Genomic DNA, 21,420 nt, shown 5'->3' on the forward strand with positions numbered 1-21,420 from the left:
CTTAGTTTACAGGTAGCTGCCCTGAAGATCTGCTCCCCAGCATAAGACGCAAGCCCCGACAGCTGTAGCTCCCCAGCACCTGACATGTCTCCAGGAGTGGGCTGTTTGTAACTCTTGCAGAACCACTGCATCGGGACTTTTTCCTCTCTGTAGGAAAACCACAGCTACGTCTCCCTGCAAGCCTACCCCAGATGGACTGCAAAGACCTGCGCTAGAAGGTAACAGGAAGAATTCCAAGAAAAAATTGCTACTAACTGTCTATATTCACTTTTGAGTATTACCCTCCCAAAAAAAAGTTCTTTCTTTCTTAGATATGACTAGTCATGAAATCAGTTATAGAGAAAACTGATGCTGTAGGTGCATTAATCTTGTAAACCATTCCCACATGGAAGAGTACATTCTTCAGTCCTATTGTTTATAACAACTTTTAAATATATGCCCTCCTCAGCTGGGGCCTTGGGGCCTGATGGTGACGGCAGCTGCCCGCCCTCCCACCTCACACTTATGTTACAGTTGGGGAATAAAATGAAATGCGCATTATTAAATGGACGTTATTGCAGTATAAAATCCTACCAGGACAAGTTTTATGTATGTCTGTATGTAAAAATAGGTGTGTGTGAGATAGAGAGATACGTGTTTATAAATTACACACACTATGAAAAATACTTATGTATTATATTACAACTATATACATTCATTAGAAAGAAACTGATCAAACCCTGTCAAGGAGACAATGCAGCAGCCATTATCAGTTCTTCGGCATCCAGGAAACGAATGCTATTTTGTCTCTGAAGAGGAGGAAAATCTTCTCAGTATTCCCTTGCTTCTTGAAATTGCTTGTAGTAGTCTTCGTCTGAAGGGTTTTCTGTACACTTCTGCCCGTTGTTTGGAGGCCGTGCTTCATTGTATCGGCTCCAGTCACCTTTGCATATAATCCAAGGCAGAATGTCCACTTTGTAATGGAGTTCTGCTGAGAATTCGATGCTGATGAGGTTTGGCGTACCTGCCCCTTTCCCTCTGGTAATCAGCTGCATATTATCATTATAGCAGCAGTGCTGTGCTGCAAGTGTTGTGCTTTCCAAAGAGAGCATGGAGCGGATGCAGTATCGTGCAGTGGGCTTATAGATCTCCAGTTTTTCCTTTGGACCACTTGCATCTTTCCAGCGAAAGTTTTTCCTCTTAATTCGATCATAGATTTCAGCAGTGCTGTATGCAACTTCTCTGGGGTAGGAGCATGGGCAGCTGGGAAGATCATTGACCACTTTGTGCATATATTTCTTCAAGAACTCGCTTTTGCAGCTCATCCATCTTTCACAGCTATCAGTATCTGTTTAAGGGCAGGAAATGGAAATTTAAGATACATTATGCAGCATCCCAGTTCATATGATCGGTGAGAACAAATGAGTAAAGCGTAACTGTTCAGCACCAGTGCTTTGCGTAAGGAAGAAAGGGCAGTCAAAGCTTGCCTTCCTGCCTGCAATATGTTCATGCGCTGTCTTGTCAGATAAAGAAATCACATGTGTGACTGGCTTTAAGGCCTCAGGCAGCGCTAGTCTGAATTACAGTGCAGCACCATGCCAGTAAGAATCTTTGACATTTCTTCTACCTGGCAAATTCTAATTAAGCTGCCGATATCCCCATGCGGCAGAAGAGACACCAACATGGGTTTACAAGCGACAGACCTGAAACAGGGAAATCACGGTGATTTGATGCCAGTCTCCAGTTTAAAACCCTAGTCCACACACTCGCCTCCTAAGAACAGCAGATTCATACGTTGAAGGATTATGCTTCTCATGACGCTAGAAGTACTAAGATGGCAAGCAAGGCCTGGATTACTTTTTCATTATTAAGCCCTAATTCAGTCTTTCTTTTAACTAACAAATACTTTTTTCTATTTGGTCTTCATCTTCCCAAAGGTGTATTTCAAGCAGCTGTAGTTCAAACATGGAGACTGACATCTTTTAGCTGGCAAATGCAACCAAAAGTGATTCAGATTCTAAAAGGGCATGTGACATAACATCAGAGTGTCTGTACATTAGGAGGATTTAATGGCACCAGAGCCATGATTTATAGCTGGGATTAAAGAGATTTATAGACTAGTAGCATATTTAAAACTGGCACTTTATTATTTTGCAAGAGTCTTGGGAGAATCCAGTTAAACATCTCCTACCTAAAACATTATTTAAGGTGTCTGTATCATGCTACGGGCTTTCAAAAAAAACCTGCACATCTTGCTCCACACTTACTTAACTGGACTCTGGAGTACGGCAAAGACTGGGACCTAAAACTCTTACAGCAAACATTCTTGCAAAATATTTACTTAGTGATCTGTGTCCTGTTTTTCTATCTCCTTAAAGAGTCCTACCCCGGCTGCCATTAACTATTGTGCTCTGCCACCATAGGAGGGAGGTGCTGGATTACATTATTCATCCAATTAGTCCAGCATCCAGTGTCTAAGAGTGGCTATGGTTTCATTGGAGGGATGAAATCAGAACATTATAGAGGTTGGGCTGAGTTTTAGCTAGATCAGGATCAAGTCATGCCCTATAAAATTGCTTTGGCTAGCCCACTGCAGTTATAAAAGCTATGCATGTTCATAAAAGTCATTGTCATTTTTTTTTAATGTGACAGCTGTACCTAAAATGCTTTTATAGTATCTTCCATTTGAGGCTATTTCAGCAAAACGGTGAACAGTGTTTGATTTTTTTTCCCTCCATTAGTGTGGAGCCTTACAGCTCTTTTCTGAACTACGACAGAGAATCACCATTTTATAATGAAAAAAGCACAGAAATTTGCTAAGACATAAGAAGAGAAAGATTCTATGACAGAAGCAAGCTAAGGTTCAGATCGTAAACTTAAGCAAGATAATAAATGGCCATTATTACTGACATTTTTAACGGTAAACTCAAAATCTTGGTCCCGCAGCGAGAGTCAAACCAGGAAAATCTAAGGAAGTCTCTTCTCTATTACTGAAAGATTGACTAGGCTGCTTACCAACTTCAAACAGTTTGGTAGCGTTGAAGTCTTCACTTCCTGCAAGTAAGCTCACTTCTGTGGCGGCTGTCCGGAAGGTATCTTCAATCCCTAAGACAAAGACGTGTTAGTGGTGGTGGTGTTTTCCTATTAAAACACAAATGCAGTCAACTGCCTCCCTGCCATCCCCTCCGTCCCCAGTTCTGCAAGGTGCTTTTGTTTGGCAGGGAAATAATCTGAAGCCCATCCCCCGCCACCTATAGCAATCAAATAAAATACCAGGATCTTAAAATATCAGGATCTTCCAACAACCTCCAGTTAAGTGTTTGTTATCGTTAGAGAGAAACACAGATTGCCAAAAAATTGATCTTGCCCCAGTAAACATCCTTTAATTGCTCCTTTAGTTTGGCCTACCTGCCAGCCTAATGCTTCCCTAATGTTTCTATGCCACGTAGCCTTAAAAAAAAAGTCTCTTCAAAGAAGCATTTGAACAGGTTTGGGGTTTTTTTCCTCTCCATTGAATTAAAGACCTCCAAAGAGAGCAGAAAGCCCTTTAATATGTGATAACTATATGGTTAATAATGAAGTCTGTTCACCATCCATCTTCTTGCCAATGAACTTTCTCCTGATCTCCTGAACTGGGGCATAATAGTGGCTTGCAAAGCTTCAAAACAGCCTCAGGCCACTTTTCAATAAAATTATCATAGGGTTTTGCCTTAACTCCAGCAGTAGATGCGGAATAATAGATACCCAAGAACCCATTACAAGGCAGTAATTCACTGCTGGAATTATAAACAGCAGAAGCTGAGCTTTGCCCTTGTAATTTTAAAAATGTCAGCACAGCCTCAAAAAGTGAATATATTTTGCTTGGTGATCGTTGGGGGTCTGTTATACGACATAATATATTCTTTCAAGTTCGCCACTGTTTGATGCTAGCTGGTAATAAATACTGGAGAATACAACTGGGGGCTACAGGCTTTCTTCTGGAATTAACCCCTTATTATTGAGGTTTTAGGATGTATGACAGCATCCAGAAACATTTTTCTCCTGAACTGCCTAGCAGCCATTACCTTGCAATGGATGCACGCATCTATCTGTGAGTGAGAAACTTCTCTCCAGCTCTCTCACTGAGGCTCCTAAGTCTTCTCTCCAGCACTGCTGACATTTCACTTCCATCAAAAAAACCTGACCTCCAGTTTAAGAATTTCTGCCTTTCTGAGTCATTAAGTAAACTCGATGAAATGCATACCGCCATAGCATGTGTTTTTACTTCTCTCTGATATTGCGAAGTAACGAAATTGCACGTATCCCATACACTCTGGCAACTACTGCATGACTGCATTACAAACTTGCCTAAACCCAAACACACAGCAGCAGCATTTAAAGAACATCATGGGGAAGTTTTCCATAGCAGCTTTAAATTTTTATGATGTAGGTTTGAGTGCTCAGCCCTGCCTTCACCAAAGTGACAACTGCATGATGGTAAGGACACCTCCATTACTGGCATTTAAATGTCAATGCCTGTAGGTGGGTAGGAGCTAAGGTAAGGCTCCTTGGCCATATTTTCTGAGTACGTTCAGCCAAAGCTATACATTCCTTCATCCCATTGTGCACAGCTGTTGCAGGACCTAACCTGCTATTCTATAATTCTCCGATTATTAAGCAGCATGTAATGAAACAGAGATGACATTTCCACCTCAACACTGACTTTCTAGGACAGGAAATTTTGTAGCTTAATGCCCAATGAACACAAAATCTCTGGAGTGAAATGCAAAGCAGGTATTTAAAGTATTTTTTTCATATTGCTACACATGGAGTCTTAAAGCAACTCTGTTTATATGAGGCACAAGACTTAAAAGCCATATAACTGGGGGGGAGTTATTTGTTCACAACACAGGCATGCCCAGTCACTGCACAGCAAAATATGAGCTCGCTGAGGTAACAGTCAGCACATCTGTTTTGAAATTCTAAAATCAATACAAATTTGTTTCAAGAGAGTAGATTACACCCTTTGGAATACAAAACGTACAGTGCACAAAAATGACTGCCATAACCTAAAAAACCCCTGTATTTGTCTTTGAAGTCTCAGGGTATAGTAGACTGCATCTAGCAGCATATTATTTCTAGCAAAGAACCTGCCATTTCATTAATGGCTTTAAGAACTAGGGTGTCTCTTCCCACGGAAACGCTTACCTAGCCATGGAACAAACGAGCCCCGGGCTTTGTGTACAGGAGGGCTCTCCTCACCCCCCTTGACCGCCTCTCCCCACTCCCCTCGGACAGCAGTTCAGGTGAACATGATCACACCTGGGCAGTTGGGCCTGTCGCAGGTCCGTGACTCAGTGGCAGTGCAGGCGTACCCGCAGGACCGCGTCCGCTTCTGATTGCCGCTCCCACAGGTGACGCTACAAAGGGACCATGAGCTCCAGTCTCCCTCACCATCAATATAATCTGTGTAAGAACAAAGATGAGGAAGGAAATGAAGAAACAAAACTCCTACTACCCGAAACTACTGTGTAGTGTTTTTTATTAAGAAGGCAAAACAAGAATGGAATCCAGATGTCTCTACCTGAAGCTCGGGCTGAATGCCAGTGGTAAGCCTGCTGTTTAAATGGTTTTCACACTTGATGCTCCTCAGGGAAATGCATGCAACGTTATTTGAAAAAATATTTCCTTTCTCTTTTGACCTTTTGGAGCTGAGAATCCTCAGCTGCTAAGCTGGGTCATGAACTAACAGTACACATCTATTCACATAATTTCTCTGTATATAGGAATATGTTTTCTGACCACAGACTAAGGCTGTGCTCAGGATAAATGAAGTTTTCTTCTTTTCAAAACACACAGCAATAGCACAACAATACTCACTTAATTAATTTTTAGGACACAATGAATGTTGGACTACGGGAGGCTGAGGGTCATATGAAAATTGCTGGTTTTGTTTTTGAGTCCCTTGAACAGGAAACAGATATTACAGGAATACTGCCATGAATACAGGGAACCACATATGCATCTTGCACCCAGAAATGCAATTTGTAGTGTTTCATTTGAATTATTAAATAACATCAAATCTGACTAGGAATCTAGCAGGAACCTTCTGAAAATGAAACAGAACTTTATTCTCTCCTGGTAGACAGCCAAGGGCCAATAATACCAAGTCTGCACCACCGCGGCTCGGTGCCACTGTATCTAAATCCCTTGGAGCCAGTCTCCTTTGTTTGCCGAGTTAACCATTGCACATTCCGCATCGTGAAGGCCACCAAATGGAGTCCGTGAACTCATCCCAGTTTTCTTGCCTTCCCACTGGCCTCCCCAGCTGAGTGCTGTTTCTTGCTAGGGAATGTCTGGCTTAATGGAGTTCTCTGCAACCTACAGGAGATATTTAAGTGACCCTGTGATCATAACTTGCAGCCTTTGCTCATTTGGGTTAAACCAGCACTGGTAGCAAAGCAAAATTGGGTTTAGAGACTCTGAGCCAGCCCTGCGCTATAGCTATAGGCTGAAGGTGGATGTACAAGGCAAGACACAGGGACAGATCCCTGCCTGCACTGGCCCCTGTGCTACACGCGATTCCCGCTCCCCCCCGCCACTGCTATGCTGTCTGTGGGCTTCCTGAGCTGGTTAGTAGAACACGTAACTTGATTTGTACCATATGTAATGACTGACGACAACTCTGTGGGGTGCTATTAAACATTTATTGCCAGGAGTATGGGAAGGTTATATATCTCACTCGTAGCAAGCTGCTTAGATGCGAGTTCCTCGTGGCAGGGACCTTATGTGCTTTTCCTCCTTTCCTTACACTGCTGCTGATCAGGAAGCCACCACACTTGAATCAGGTGTCCACAGTGTGATGTGGGTGGCAACATGGCTACCTTCTGTGTGCAAAGACCCGCGATTCTGGGCTTTGCCAACAGGCGGGCACTACAGCAGTCTGAAGAGGCATAAAACGTCTTAGGAAAATGTGATCTGCCCTCTCTCCCTGGCCCTGCTCTCCTTCCATGCTCTCTTGCAACTCCTAATTTTTTTCTCCACGTGGCTGGTAAGGAAAAGGGAGGGTGAGCAGGTGCAATGCTTGTCAAAGGGCCCAGCCTGGGAGGCCCAAGAAGGGCAGGCAGAGCCATGCGGTGCTTTTTGGCAGGCGCAGGACAAGGGAGACAGAGCTGTGAAATGTATGAAGAGGTCAGTTGGTGTAACTAGCATAAAATCCCCATAGGGGCAGGATCTGCTGCTACAGCCTCCTGGCCCAGGCCAATGGCACATGACATTTTAGGTTAGTCAGAAGGCCAGGAGTCTTTTCCAATTAGTAGGGTGCTCTGGTGTACGGCAGAGAGCTCTAGCGATAATTTTTAGGCCTACCTACCTAGTGTTTGTACGGCACTACCAAACACACAGTATTGACTATTAAATATACCACGTTAGATTTTCAGCTGGAGTTCAACCTGTTCTTCCTATTTTTATATTTGTAATTCTTACTATTTTTTTTCTACCACAATTATTTGTGAAAGCAATTTTATTTTACCTAAATGAATAACTACCTAATACATGAATTCTTGGCAATAAAATGTGCCCACAAATAAATGCAGGTGCAAAAAGAAGGGACATACTTTAATCCGACCACAAAATCTAATACATATGTATGTGTTTAAATATACCATTCCACGAAAAGTCTCGCTCAATTGTTAAGGCTCTAGGACTTAAAGTTAACCAAAACAGGAAAAATAAGACCGAATCGGTGCATGACAACCACTCTGCAGCATCTAGGGAACGCGACAGAAGTGCCAGTGTAAAAGTACTGTGGCTTTGAAACACTGCTCTAACTAAAAATCTCCTGTATTTGCATACAACTTAAATCCGAGAGGCTCTCAGCTACCTGTGAGCACATATTAGTTCACCTCCCTTGAGTCATTCCCATGTGGATAGTTACAGCCCGTTGGGGCAGTGAGTAACTGTAGCTCCTCTCTGTTTCTCGTTTCTGCAACGGTTTCATACAACAAGCTGAAAACAATTGTTTTCGCCATGACACATCTGGAAGAGAATTACACACGCAAATACACAATGTTCCTGCTACATATGCCACTCCCCACACATGCACCAACATAATGCATCTTATTTGTGTATCCACCAAATACTACCACGTTTTAGACCTTGCTTATTTATCCAATAATTATATTTTGGTTCCCAAACCACCGCACGATTCTAAATTTGTACTTATCCTTACTCTAAAAATAAATATGAAACCTTGTTTCCTTCACTTTCAAAAAAAAGGACACTTAGGACTAAAAAAAGGTCCCCTTATGGGATAACTGGTATGATTGTCAAGATTATAGACTTACCAGTGGAATGCAGCTACCACAGTACAGCTTGTGCATCTACACAGATCTGTATTTAAAAGCTGATGAACAAAAGCCACATGTTGAAAAATTCTATTTTGCTTGGCCTACTTTCAGCGATGTCTCACCATTCTCATTTCCCCCAAACTCGTTTTTACAATCCCAAGATGCCCATAAGAGGCCTGGAACGCAAACTTACCATACTCTGGCTGCTCCTTGGACTCAAATGTCCGGTGACTGGGTGCATGACTATCCCACCCACCGAGAGGGTTTAGGAAGTTGCTGTCCTCAGTAGTGCTGTCATACTTGTAGTCCTGGTCACCGCTGCTCATGCGAGTCAAGGTGGAGGACCTTTGCCACCAGTTTCTCCAGTCAGGTGATGGGACTGGCCAGCTAGGCTTGCTGCTCTCTTTCTGCAGGTCCTTGTCTGTCTCGGTGTCGGGGCCATCCACCACTTCAATGGTAACCTATGGGATTCAAAACAGACCAGCCTGTCTGTCAGTATCTCCTCCTAGTCAGTGGGAAACCTTCTATACATCGAAGACAAATGACTGGTGTCGCCTTGCAAAGAGGCTGTGTAATAGTGTAGGGTTCGCATGTTGTGAACCATATGCAGATTACTGAGCCCAGAGATATGCAGCGGCTGAGTGATTCCTTCTGCTACCTCTGCTGAATCAGACCTTGGAACAAAGGCTAGGAAAAATCCCGCACAAAATAATAACCCATGCTGTGCCTAAAATCTTTGCAGCAGAATTTTCTGCCTTATGGGGAAAAGATGTTTAAACCCGAACATATATGACCAGGAAGAAGAAAACCAAATCTGTTACTCTAATTACGCTGAGGCTGAATTTGAGGCAAGCATGAAGCACACCAGTGTGCAGAGCCTGTTCCAAGGACTTGGACTGAATCAAGACAGGGCTAAGTGAGCCCACAAGTGCGAAGGTGAAGGACGCAGACCCCAGGTCTCTGACAGGTTGGCAGCTGCCTTGCCCTATAGCGGCAGTCCAGCCCGTCCCCTTTCATGGCCTGCCCACAGCACCAGCGCTTCCATCCCACCACGGCCTGGGCTGTCACCACCATGTGAAACCACTCTCTGAGGGGATGAGAGCCAGCGCCTCTTCGACCATCGATCGCCGAGTAAGTCACTTGCTGCTAAGCCCTCTGAAGTAGGTCCTCTTTCTGTGCTGGAAAGTATAATGATATACAACCCGGTTACGGTTTCTACAGAAGCCCAGAGCCAAGTTTCAAAGTTTGCTGCCTCAGTCCCTCACAGAAATCATGAATGTAAATATAATTCTGCATAGGAATAACCCTTGATTACTGCTTTTCTGTGCTGAACAATGTGTAATTATGGAACTCCTGGATAAATACTGTGCGTGCGTATAGGTGGCTATTTAGGTAGAAAAAGGAACTAGCCATCAGAAACCTTGGCTCTATGCGTCATGCAAGCATAGCATGGCCACAGATAAATCATAGAATGCTCTGATGCTTCATGCTAATGTGGTTCAGTGATTACACTTGACTGGCTAAACAACCACAAAATAGAATAGAATAGAATAGAATAGAGTAGAGTAGAGTAGAGTAGAGTATTTTCAGTTGGAAGGGACCTACAATGACCATCTAGTCCAACTGCCTGACCACTTCAGGGCTGACCAAAAGTTAAAGCAATGATATAGAAGTGACTATCAGATATACCTGTAATGTTCAATAAGTATTCTTCATGTTTTATAGATTTACAAAGCAGTCTTTCAAGACAGTAGTCCATGAATATTGGGTTGTGTAAAGCCAGGAAAAACAGAATAATGTACTATTACGCTAAAAATCATTTACATGGCGCTAGGGACTTGCATTTTGGATTAAAGGTTTAGTTTTATACAATTGTTATTAGTAATATCACAAGGCACACGCAAGAAAAAGAAAGAAAAGAGTGTCCGTGTTTCTTCAGCTACCTGTGATCCACAGAGAAGTGTGACATAGGAAGCAAAACAGACTGCTGCCGTCGCTTTGTAGCTGCAGACACAGCTGCACAGACAATGCCCACACATCCTTTTTTTGGGGAAAGGAGATTCTGCCTCTATTTCATGCTTTGCATTTGACCATAGACCAAGCCATTGAAATGAAACAGCTTTGAGGCTACTAAGAAGCTCCACTGGGAGAAAGAGCAAGAGCGAGGGAAAGTGCAGTTGTCAGCCTAATAGCATCTTTACACAAGAGATATTTTACTCCCACACTAAATATGGAATTGGAATGATTACTTCATTAAACCTCAGTTTCTACAGACCAAGAATTAAAATGGATTTCATAAGTTTGAAAACATCAGGGTTAGTTCAGGGATTCAAAATTGTTGCATCTATCCAAGCAAAACAGTTTTCACAATAAGTGAAAGGAAGTAGTGTTACTGAGCGGCTAACACTGCACTGCTGGCCAGTCGCAGGGCTTTAGTGCTGCCCATGTGAAAACCAGTATGACTCTAGTACTTTAGTAGCAAGTATTTTTAAGACCACATTAACTTTGTAAGCAATGACTCAGCAAAGTGGGGAAAAAAGTAGTATCTCTTATACAAAAAGACAGGGAGCAAATAATTCCATTTGCTTTGGTAATCTGTAGTTATATGATAGTGAGTCAGAATGAACTCGCATTATTTCAGCCAGGTACAGTTTGAAGAACCATAGGGATTTGACTCAAAACACTTATTCAGGATGCCAAGTCAGTTTAAGAAAAAGAGGGTTTGTAGGGACGGAGAAACTTCCGTTGCACTGTGTGCTGCACTGGGGAAGAGAGGCAGGTGTAACATCCAAACTTCCAGGCTCATGAGACCTCACCAGACCTCCAACAGCACTGCCACTACTTTCAAGACACATCGGTGCAATCAGACATCCCGCTTCAGTCTGTATTTACTATCACTGAGGCTTATTACAAAGGCCTTTAAAATGAGTTTTCCAACACACGAGAACTTACCCTGCAACAAAAACCTCTTACATCTGCCTTAGAGTTACCTAACATGGAGCAAACTGGGAAGCCACAAGGCATCGGGGAGACCCAATTTCAGCGGCAGGTGAAATCACACAGTGCTTCTCTCAGTGATGCCGGGGCAGGGGGAAGGAGTTCTTCCACTCCGTCTCGTCTCCAGCATGTCTATAACTCACTTTGCAGTACTACGGTGCTTTGTCACCCATGAACCAGATAAGAAGTTGAGGCCTGAGACCTTACTCCAATTAATAATCCCTTCGTCTTACAGAGAAGAGAGGTCTGGGGAGAGGAGGTGTCAAGAGAGATCCACCCCAGCGTAAGCAGGATTTTTTAAATAGCCTATTTAAAAATTGAATGTAACAAAAGCAAAATCCAATGTGTTAGTCACAGACACCTATATTCCTCTTCCTCCTGTTTTAAGCTTTGATTACCAAGTTGTTTGTTTAACATGTGGCATAAAAAAACCTTAGAGTGAAAGAAATTCTATAAAGAATCCTGGGATTGTCTGAACTGCCACTCTTGGATTTTAAAAAAGACTACTTCAGTTCAGTCTGGTTCGGTTTGTTTTCAGAGACTCGGCTATGCTCTGCCCAGCCCCGTTTAACTCCAATGCACCTTCCAGAGGCAGGGAGGAGATCAGTGAGTAATCCTAGTAACCCCTCCACGGTATGACCCAGAAGTTAGGGCAGAGGTGTGAGAAGAGGCTGCTGGTTCAGGCGAGCAATTGCTCCCCTATCCCAGTCTAAAGTTTGGCAAAATCAGCATTCACTGAATTCTTCCCAGTACTTACAAATGGCCTTAACAACATTAGCCCATGACTATACAAATACAAATACATATACATGATACATAAACATGTATCTTGTTTGATTTGATCGGTTTCTATACTGGAGGTTGTTTATAAAAAGGAAGAAAGAAATCAGATCTAGAACTTGAGTCGTTAAAAATGGGCATTTGAAGCAGCTCTGGAAAAGTTTTCATGCTGTATAACTACTCCAACAAAAACATGTTCTCTCAAAAATCAAAAAATAGACCTAGTTTAGTATTTCTATCTTGGAGACTGTTTTAAAGACTTCATTTTCTCTGATTTCTTCTTCCAGCGATTATCAAAACTGTAACGATTATTTATTTTTTTTCTCAAGCTTCCCAAAATGTCTGTGGTAACACGCTTCTTGTATAAATCCACAATCATCTCCAGAAGTATTCAAACCTAAAATGAAGCCACGTCTTTTATGGTTGTGTGAGCTATAAATAAGGATGTTCCTCTAAAAATTGTTAAAAACAATTGGCATAGGTACATTAAAACAACAGATTTGCAGTCAATTTCTAATGAAACAAATGTATCAAGCACAGATGTCTTGAGACACCAACATCCAATTTTCTCCTGGCCAAAAATATACAGAAGATAAATATTTTCCCCGCCTGTTGGAGTGCACAAAAAGTTCTGTGTACTTCATCCTGTTTACTGAGACAATGTTTCTGAATTCACTTTAATGGTGTAAACATTGCCCTAAGCAACTGGAAGACTATGTTTCAGGAAGAACTACATTTGCAATATTGTGCAAACAGTGGATCCTACGCCATTTCTATCCTCTGTTCCCTCCATGCAACTGATGCACATTTTCAACGCAGAACTTGCCATTCTGTAAAGGTGGGTATGTGCAAGTCAGCGACGAGGTAACTATAATAGCAGAACAGAAGTGAGTTCATTGTAAGACACTGAAATGGTAAATTTAGGTTTACACCACATAACATCTTCAGTTAAACTGATGTCAGTAGTGACACCAACTTACTTCCAGTTATGTCATGACAGCTCTTAGAACAGTTTTCTGGACTTGATGAAAAGAAAAGTGAAGGACCCTCAAAATTTGCTGAGAGTGAAGAAGACAACGTGACCCAAAACCTGAAATTTGTATTTAATGTTGTCAATCCTAGTTGCACTCTCTGATGGGCCTAACTGAACCCCAGAATTAAAAATCTGGTCCGAAACCCAGCTCTGAATTTTGCTTTCTGGAGCGAGCTCTCGTTACACCATGACATTAAGAAACCTGTGCAGAGGTAATAACAGCCCTGGTATTGAAAGCAGTTTAACCATGGCCCTCTGGCACGCTGCTCTGCCTAGACCAGTCTCTCCAGCTTGCCAAGAGGACTAGCTAGTTGCTGGCATGGCTACGCCATGCTTCTGGTGCTGCAGCTAGCTCAGCAAAGCAGGCGTACTGACTGGGGCGATGGTCTTGGGAGCAGGGAGTTCTCCACGGTCCAGACCAAGATAATGAACCTGTGCTCTCTGCTTTGCTGGGTCTTAATTTAATGATAGAGACAATTGCTTTGTTACTACCTTGAACTATTAAGCCTTAAAGGCATTGCAAGAAATAAGTACTACTGGAGCCTTCCAGTTCTTACTGTGCTAGATTAGGGAGGAGATGTACCGGTCAGAGCTTGGTATTACAGATACTGCTGAGCCTTTTGTGGCGATACCAGAGGGTGTTGCTTTCCAATGGAGTGAAACCAGCAGCTTCAAATGACAAATATAAACGCTACCTAAAAAAATACATCTAATAAAATGTGTTAAAAGTAGCATGTGATATAGATGGAGGTGATGGAAATGGCCATGGATGAACCCGGAGAAGAGTTGGTTTGAAGTCTGCAGTTCTTTTTTAAAAGCAGATCATACAGCCTTGTTTCTCTGTAGTTGTGTATGTTCCTAGAGTGGGTGGTTCTGCGTAGATGTGTTTTTAAGAGAAGGTAGAAACTGAATAGATATTAAAGAGCATAAATAAAGCTAACACAGCAGCACTGGAGCGGCATGACTGGTGGAATACCTCCTCCCTGGAGGTATTCAAGGAGCGTGTGGATGTGGCATTGTGGGATGTAGCTTGATGGGCATGGTGCTGTGTGGTGTTGGGTGGGTTGGGTTTTGGTGTGGGTTTTTTTTTTGTTTTTTTTTTTTTTTAAGGTTGGACTTGATGATCTTACAGGTCTTTTCCAACCTTAGTGATTCTGTGATTCTGTGGATATGGCCCACAGGCCTCATGCAACATGATAAAGGCAATACATCACCAAGCAGGCAGCATTAGTTTCTGGCTTAAAATCACTCCTATCAATTATTACCTATCCCATGATTCACAGCGAGGATACTAATCAAAGCAGATTTAATCACATACTATTTTACTTCCGTTTTCCAGGGTACATCAACGTGTTTTTTAGGACAGGAATCCTACCTAACTCTGCATAGTTTCTACTTGGAACAGAAAGACCAATAAGTGTCGTCCTGGTCTTGCATGCAAAGAATCAATTTGCATTTGGATTACTGTGGCTCCGACATTGTTCCTGAGGTTTTTTCTAGAAGACAGACCACTATACTTGTATTTGATTATCACCTGATAAATACAGTAGTACCTGGGGACATGTTAATTTTCTGAATTCCTGTGATGGTGTTCTGATATCCACCACTTCCTCCCTGAAAGCGCACACAGCCAGGGCATGATACAGCAATTACCGTCTCACAGGAAACCAGAGAGGAATGGCCATAAAGAGAAATCAGCAAAGGATCTTTTCGACTTGCTTTTTCAGGCTGAGTTTTATGTCTGTTTATCAGGTTTTTAAAATTTCCAGGTATAATTTCCCTTAAAAATGTTATTTTTGGTCTATGCAGGTTTGTACCAGTAGAAGGGAAAAGAAGCTATGGATCTTTGAGACGTAAACACAGCCATCATGCTAGATTAACACACAGAGGCTTTTTTCTCCTTTCTAACCTCCCTGTCCTAGGAGGACTTTTAAATTAACACCCCCCCCCCGGACTGTAACTTCCAGAGCCCGAAGCTGTTGTGCAAAACCAAAAATGAGTATCAATTCTGCTCTCACCTGCCAAACAGCTGATGAGAGATTTGCAAGTCAACAAGTATCATTATTTCCATTCAGGTCAGTACGGTACTGTTTAACGAGCAAGATTTCACTATAATCCTGCTTTTCCTGAAAGAGTAGGCCACCTTTTACAACCTTTAGGCAAAGAAATAAACTTTCATTGACTCTGCAATGAATTAACGGGAGTTTTATCTCCATGAGGCCTGACCTGCTGCAGGACTGTCAACCAGGAACTTAAAGAAGCTTTATATATCCCTGTTTATGCACCTAAGTAAGCAGGGTAAAGATAATGCAGAACTTAGGGAGCCTGCTTCTGAAAGAGCTGATCCTTGTGCACAAGAGCTCTGGGATTAATGTTGCCCAGTGTTTTCCAGTTTACAGGACTAGGCTTCCCAGTTCTCAGAGTCCAGCAAAACTGCTGACATAGTTGGCTGACACATTTCCAAGATCAGGTGGTGGAAAAAGAGGTCACAGCAGAAGCAGTTACTATAAAGACAGCCAGGAAAATGTTTCCATCTCATTTATCTATTCCCTGGCTCTAAACATTAAATGCTGTTACCTGTCAGAGAAGGCTTTTGTTTCCTCCTGTTCTCCTCTGCAGTTTACATACTGTTCAAACAATGATGTTTTAAACTATTTACCTCATGCCACAATCTGGGGCCCCTATAGATTCCCTACCTTCCCTTCCTAAGGCTTTCTGGAAGGGTTCTCCTGGCGTGAGGGATGTCTACAGTCACCGCATGTTGAACATGTTTACTACCTTGGCCCGTCAAGTACTGGACCTGCACTTGATCCAAATCTGTTAGGCTTCTTAATGCTGCAAGCCATCTATGACGTAATGGAGTATCAACTTGGAGACAGCTTATTCTCACCCGATCATGTTGGTCTCTCACCAACACATCTATTATATCTTTACGTACGTACTTCTTAGACATAGCAAAAGGACGGTAATTTTGTGGGCTGGGGGACTGTAAGAAGCCAGGAGTTAATTTAACCAGAAAACCAGTTCTATTAGTGTATTGTTTTTATAAGCACATCTTAGGCAGAACAACATTGCAATTTATTGTTTTGGTTAAAAAAGACTGCTTATTAATGCCAATTTTGCTTTAAGGCTCTGAATTAAAACCAAATCACTCATTTTTTCCTCTTTCTAATCCTTGAAGTTTCAAGATGCAAGTGGCTTATAAGAGGCCACTCCAAACCCAAGAACAGTTTGAGGAATAACATATAACAAAGCTTCTTGCAGACAACTTTTTTCTACTCCAGGCAGCTGCTGCAGAAATTAACTTTAAGTCTTCGTTCCATACAAAGGACCACATTTGGAACTGAAACTTAAAGACTTGTTTTCTTATAACCTTTGGGGATGGTTGCATTTTATAATAGCTTACCAAAAGAGAATCTGTTCACAAACAAATTTTGCAACAAAGAATTGAAAACAGGATTTAAAATACCCATTTAATATCAATGCAGAGAATAGGTTCTAAAATGGCAATAGCAAAGATGGCTTTAATATCATAATATAGGTCTGTACTGATACCCAGACTTCTGCAATCAACACTATCCAGAGAGAAATTCAGAAAAGAATTGAAATCTGTGCATTCACTTAATAAAAAAAGTATATTATACATTTTTGTATTATATTATATTGTATTTATTATGTTGTTATGTATGTTATGTTAATTATATTATATTATGATATGATATGATATGATATGATATGATATGATATTATATTATATACATTCTCTCTTGGTGCTATTGGTAGAGAGACAGGGTGTTCTCACTGGATGTCATGGAAACCAGGCTGAAAAGTCTCTTGGTTCAGTAAAATAATTTTGTGCAGCTCATAGGAAATCACACGTTAACATAAATTTGTACCTGAATGTTGGGGTTCTGCCCATTGATATCTGCTTTTGACAGGTCAGGGAAGTTTGGGAGATCCAGGAGGAAAGATCTGGGTCCATCTCTTTGCAAGGACGTATGCCCGGCTTCCTGCCTGAATCGCTGCTTAGGGAACGGCCGGTGGGCAGCCTGGAGATCAGGGTATTCTCTTCTGTCCTCGGGGTTCAGGGTGAAGCTGTCTTCAGGAGAATGGTCGTCTTCAGTGAGTGTGTTCTGGGGAAAAAAGCAACACACTGTAACAACAACTGAGAGAGCGTGCAGTCCTGCCAGTGCCCCTGTCCCCAGCTTCCTGCCAATGACGGCTGCAGAGTGTGTACAGAAAGCCTTACAGCACACAGACCCACGGCTCGTTACCGAAACACACAGGATTTATGACTGGCATTTTCTAGGGTGCTCATGAGTTTGGCATCTAACTCTCACTGAAATAGACTTAATTAAGTCTATTAATCCCTTAATTAAGGGATTGCAAATCTGTAACTGTCTGACACAAGATAAAACTGAGTCCAGACTTGGGTGCTTAGCTCTTTCAGGTTCCTGCAACACTCCAGCCCTGCGGTGAGCACCTACACATTGACACGCTCATCTAACTTAAAGCAAATCTGGAAACACGAAGCTCTGAAGCAACCCCTGGGAAATCAACTTATATCACATTAAACATGTCCCTAAAATGATGAAAGGTATCTTTATTATAAATCGTTTTAATTTGCTTTGTTCCAAAGTGGAGCAAAACCACTGACTGCCAAGTGCATGTTGAAATTTATGGTATTAAAAGATCCTACCGCTGTACTGGCAACCTCCCCCTCTCTCTCTCCTCAGTCTGCAACAACTTCATCTCGTTGTCTGTGTTCCTCACCCAATTTCTCTGGTCTTGAACATCTGAACCTTCCTTCCTCTGGGATCTCATTTTCATGTTTGCCTAATGGTGGGATTGAATTTCACCAAGTTGTGGGTCAGCGGTTAATGCTTTTGTTATTGTTGAGCGTACTTTTGGGTTCTGTAGTATATTACAGCAGGCTGCCTTCGAACCAGTAGCACTGCTGCCACTGCCTTTGACCTCTCCAAGGAGATACATTTAGCATCAAAACACTCACTCCCTGGGTTAGGACTGGCCTGGGGACTCGGGGAAAAAAACCAGCAGAGAAGTCCAATCTTCTTCTGGCTACAAAAAAAAAAAAATGCATGGGGCAGACTCAGCACAGGTTTTGTTTTTGACTCAGCTGAAAAATTTTAGGCTTGAGGTCTTAGTATGACTGCCTGAGGAGCTTTTATTTTCAGTTCATAAAGAGACAGCAATCATGGGGAGGGTAAATGTTAAAGACCTATCTTTTAAAACAAGCACAATTAAAGTGGAATGGCCACATGTGGTTCTGGCTCTACTGAAGCATATTTTTGCCAGCATTTCTGGTTAAACGCAATCTCCATCCAGCTCCCCTGGCTCAAATTAAGCTAGCATACCTTTTGTTAAGCTCTCAGATAGATAACGGTTCCAATGCCTTTTCTTTTATTTCGTGTTTATTTGCTTAGAAGGTTCTAAACTGCCCTTTGAAGAGATTTTACAATATAATCTGTGCACATTACAGGAAAATACTCAGTGAGTTAAATAAACCAAGATTTAAGAGTTAATCTGGGACTAAGCGGAATTGTCTCAAGCAAAAACTAAGGTGGTTCTCCTCTCCCCTTCTTGCTGCATTGCATTTGTAAAGAGCAAAATCAGACTTAGCAGAATTAATGTTGTCTTGGTATTTTCATGATCAGAATGGCTACACTCTAGAAGTGCCAAAAGGGTACTTTTATACGTCTATCTACAGCACAGATGCAAAACGTTCATTCTGAATTAGTATACGTGGGCAGTGTTAAAAATGTATGTGTTCCTGACAGTCTGTATTGCTTGAAAGCCAAAACAAGAAAGCTTCTCTTTGTTGAAGACCGGGTGGGACTTCCAGACACCTTTAGTGGGCCACCCATTAACACACCCCTTATTCAACATAAAGTAGCAAGCAAATCACACAGCAGCAAGCTCTGGGAAACAAAATTGAGGGCCACTCATCTAACTTTAGGTTCCTTACCCATGTGCTAGTGCTTTAACGTGACACTTACCAAACAGAATTTAACTGCAAACTTCTTGGCGTATGAAGATTAAATGGCTTCTCAGTTATGTCTGACTAACAACGAGGTGTCATTGTGCTGTTATTAAATTACTTCAGACAGGAAACAAAAAAAAAAAGTGGTACTTAACTACTTTTTTCTGCGGTATCATGCCCATAACCTTACCTTCATTAAAAATAAAGTGAGATTTTATTAAAAAACAATAGAATTCTGACATACTTTCATGCTTGCCACTTCAGGAGCATCTTGATTCTCCACATTAACACACCATACAGCTAGAGCTGGCCAAGGACTTTAGAGACCTCCATTTAATTCTCTGATAAGACTGGCTGTGTGATCTTGGCAGGTCATGGTCTGTCTGTGCCTCTGTGGGGATAACAGCACTTCCCTTCCTCACTGTGATGTTTGCGGGGAGCTCAACTACAGTAATAAGGGCTATATAAAAAGTTTTTAATAGTGTCAGACAGATGGAGTATCACATGGAGTTCGTTAGAAGATTGTCATGGTGAAGTAATGACATCAGGCTGATCGGGCCCACTACCAAGCTGCTTGGGGCAGGGACTGTCATTAATTACAGACTGAATGAGTTGGGGTTGTTTAATGCTAAAAAGCAAAACAGAGGGGGACATGATAACTGCCCGATACCAAAGGCTGCTGCAGCGAGGAGGGGCATGGACCACACTGCTTGCTCAGGGTGGACAGGATCAGAAAACCCCGGTTCAACGTTAGGTACACATTTCTAATGGCAGTGACAGCCAAGCTCAAGAGCAGACTTTGGGGGGGGGGGCGAGGAGTTTGTCTTTAAGAGCAGGGTTAACTAATGCCTGGCAGGAATGACACAGGTTAAATAGTGCTTCCTCGCCTAAAAGCAGTGTTCTCTTGCAGTCCCTTTCTCTTGCAGTCCCTTTCACGCTAGGACAAGCCCACACTATGCCTCCTGGGGGCTTCTGCGTCATACTGCAACACAAGCAAACAGACATGCTCAATATGCATGATCAGTTCAGGTATCTGCTCACAGTACCACGAGCAACAGACCATTTGTTTCCAGTTCCTAAAATGAATAGCATGCCTATTTTTTAAGTAGATAATTCTTGGTGTAGTGTCTAAGCTGATCTGCAGTATTATTAGAAATGTGTATTTCTGGTAAAAACATAACAGAGGCTGCCATCAATAAAAAGTGAGCTTGAACTGCATGTGAAGAGAAGAATATGGGCTCACTCTGTTCTACTGCATTAACTCAGGCAAAGGATCTTCCAAGGCCAATCTAGCAGGAAAAGGTGTGTCCTTACTGCAGTGCCAGCTTCTGAAGAAAATGGAGTTTGTGTTCCAAAGCTAATAGATGAAATTTAATTTCTTTTTTTGCAGGGGAAGGATATACTTCTCTTCTTATTTCTACATTATTTCACATGTTCATGTCCATACTTCACACTATTTATTTTTAAGTGTACACAATTTATATTCCCAATTGCTTTTGGGAAAGCAGTGTTGCTTGCCTTCCTTTAAAAGCTGTGTCACTTCATTCTGAACTACTGACTCAGTTTTTCTGAAGTTATGACATTTCTAATTCAAGCACATTGGTTTCTTACTCAAATGATGCATCTGCTCTGAATATTTTAAGATAAATCACTTTTTTCCCTTCATTTAACAGGATTATTCACAACTTTTAAACTTTCCATTAAGATGATTTTAAGGGGTTACTCATGCTTGCTGTCAGCTACAGTTCTGCTGTCTCACGGGATCAGATATTTATAGAAGTTCCTAACACAAAAACAGCTTAGGATTTCAGAGTGTTCTAAGTGTGGACAGTCTATAAGGGCAGGAACACAGTATTCACAGCTGTGTGACAAGGCAACGAAATAAACCCTAGAGAGAAAGAATCTGCCATAGTGTTTGTATTACAGAATAACACACCTTTTCACACCTGTCACTGAAAAGGGGAGGGCAATAGTTCAGTACACATCAATGTCTTTGTGTCCATCTATAAACCAGGGAAGAAGAGCAATTCACAGGGATTTTGTGAGGATAACTTTAAATGGCAGGGTTTAAGGCACCAAGAGACAACCCTGCATGCAGGAAAAATTTCCTACCTGATACTGCAGTTTAACTTCTCACTAATCAAATGGGTATTTTAACTCCCTCCATTGCCTTCCTATTCTGTTTCTCCCTCTGTCACGTTAGACATTAGCTGCAGGGAAGTGTACTGTTTCTCTTCCCCACAGAGAAGTAAACAAGAAAATACCGAACTAGGGAAAAAGGGAATTTCTCTGCATTTTTAGCA

At 41.9% G+C, this 21,420-nt stretch overlaps 1 protein-coding gene across 1 annotated transcript in view; it reads right to left on the minus strand.

Annotated features, from left to right (window-relative positions):
• Positions 1-809: 809 nt before the first annotated feature.
• ISM1 (isthmin 1) overlaps positions 810-21,420 on the minus strand; it is a 38,824-nt gene continuing 18,213 nt past the window's right edge. The window contains exons 3-7 of the mRNA XM_059828607.1: positions 17,013-17,249; positions 8,500-8,767; positions 5,281-5,424; positions 2,995-3,084; positions 810-1,327 (exon numbers count right to left, since the gene is read on the minus strand). Coding sequence (XP_059684590.1) covers positions 810-1,327; positions 2,995-3,084; positions 5,281-5,424; positions 8,500-8,767; positions 17,013-17,249 — 1,257 coding nt within the window. The remainder of the gene's footprint in view (positions 1,328-2,994; positions 3,085-5,280; positions 5,425-8,499; positions 8,768-17,012; positions 17,250-21,420) is intronic.

The sequence above is a fragment of the Gavia stellata genome, chromosome 23 (assembly GCF_030936135.1).
Source record: "Gavia stellata isolate bGavSte3 chromosome 23, bGavSte3.hap2, whole genome shotgun sequence".
Classification (NCBI taxonomy): domain Eukaryota; kingdom Metazoa; phylum Chordata; class Aves; order Gaviiformes; family Gaviidae; genus Gavia; species Gavia stellata.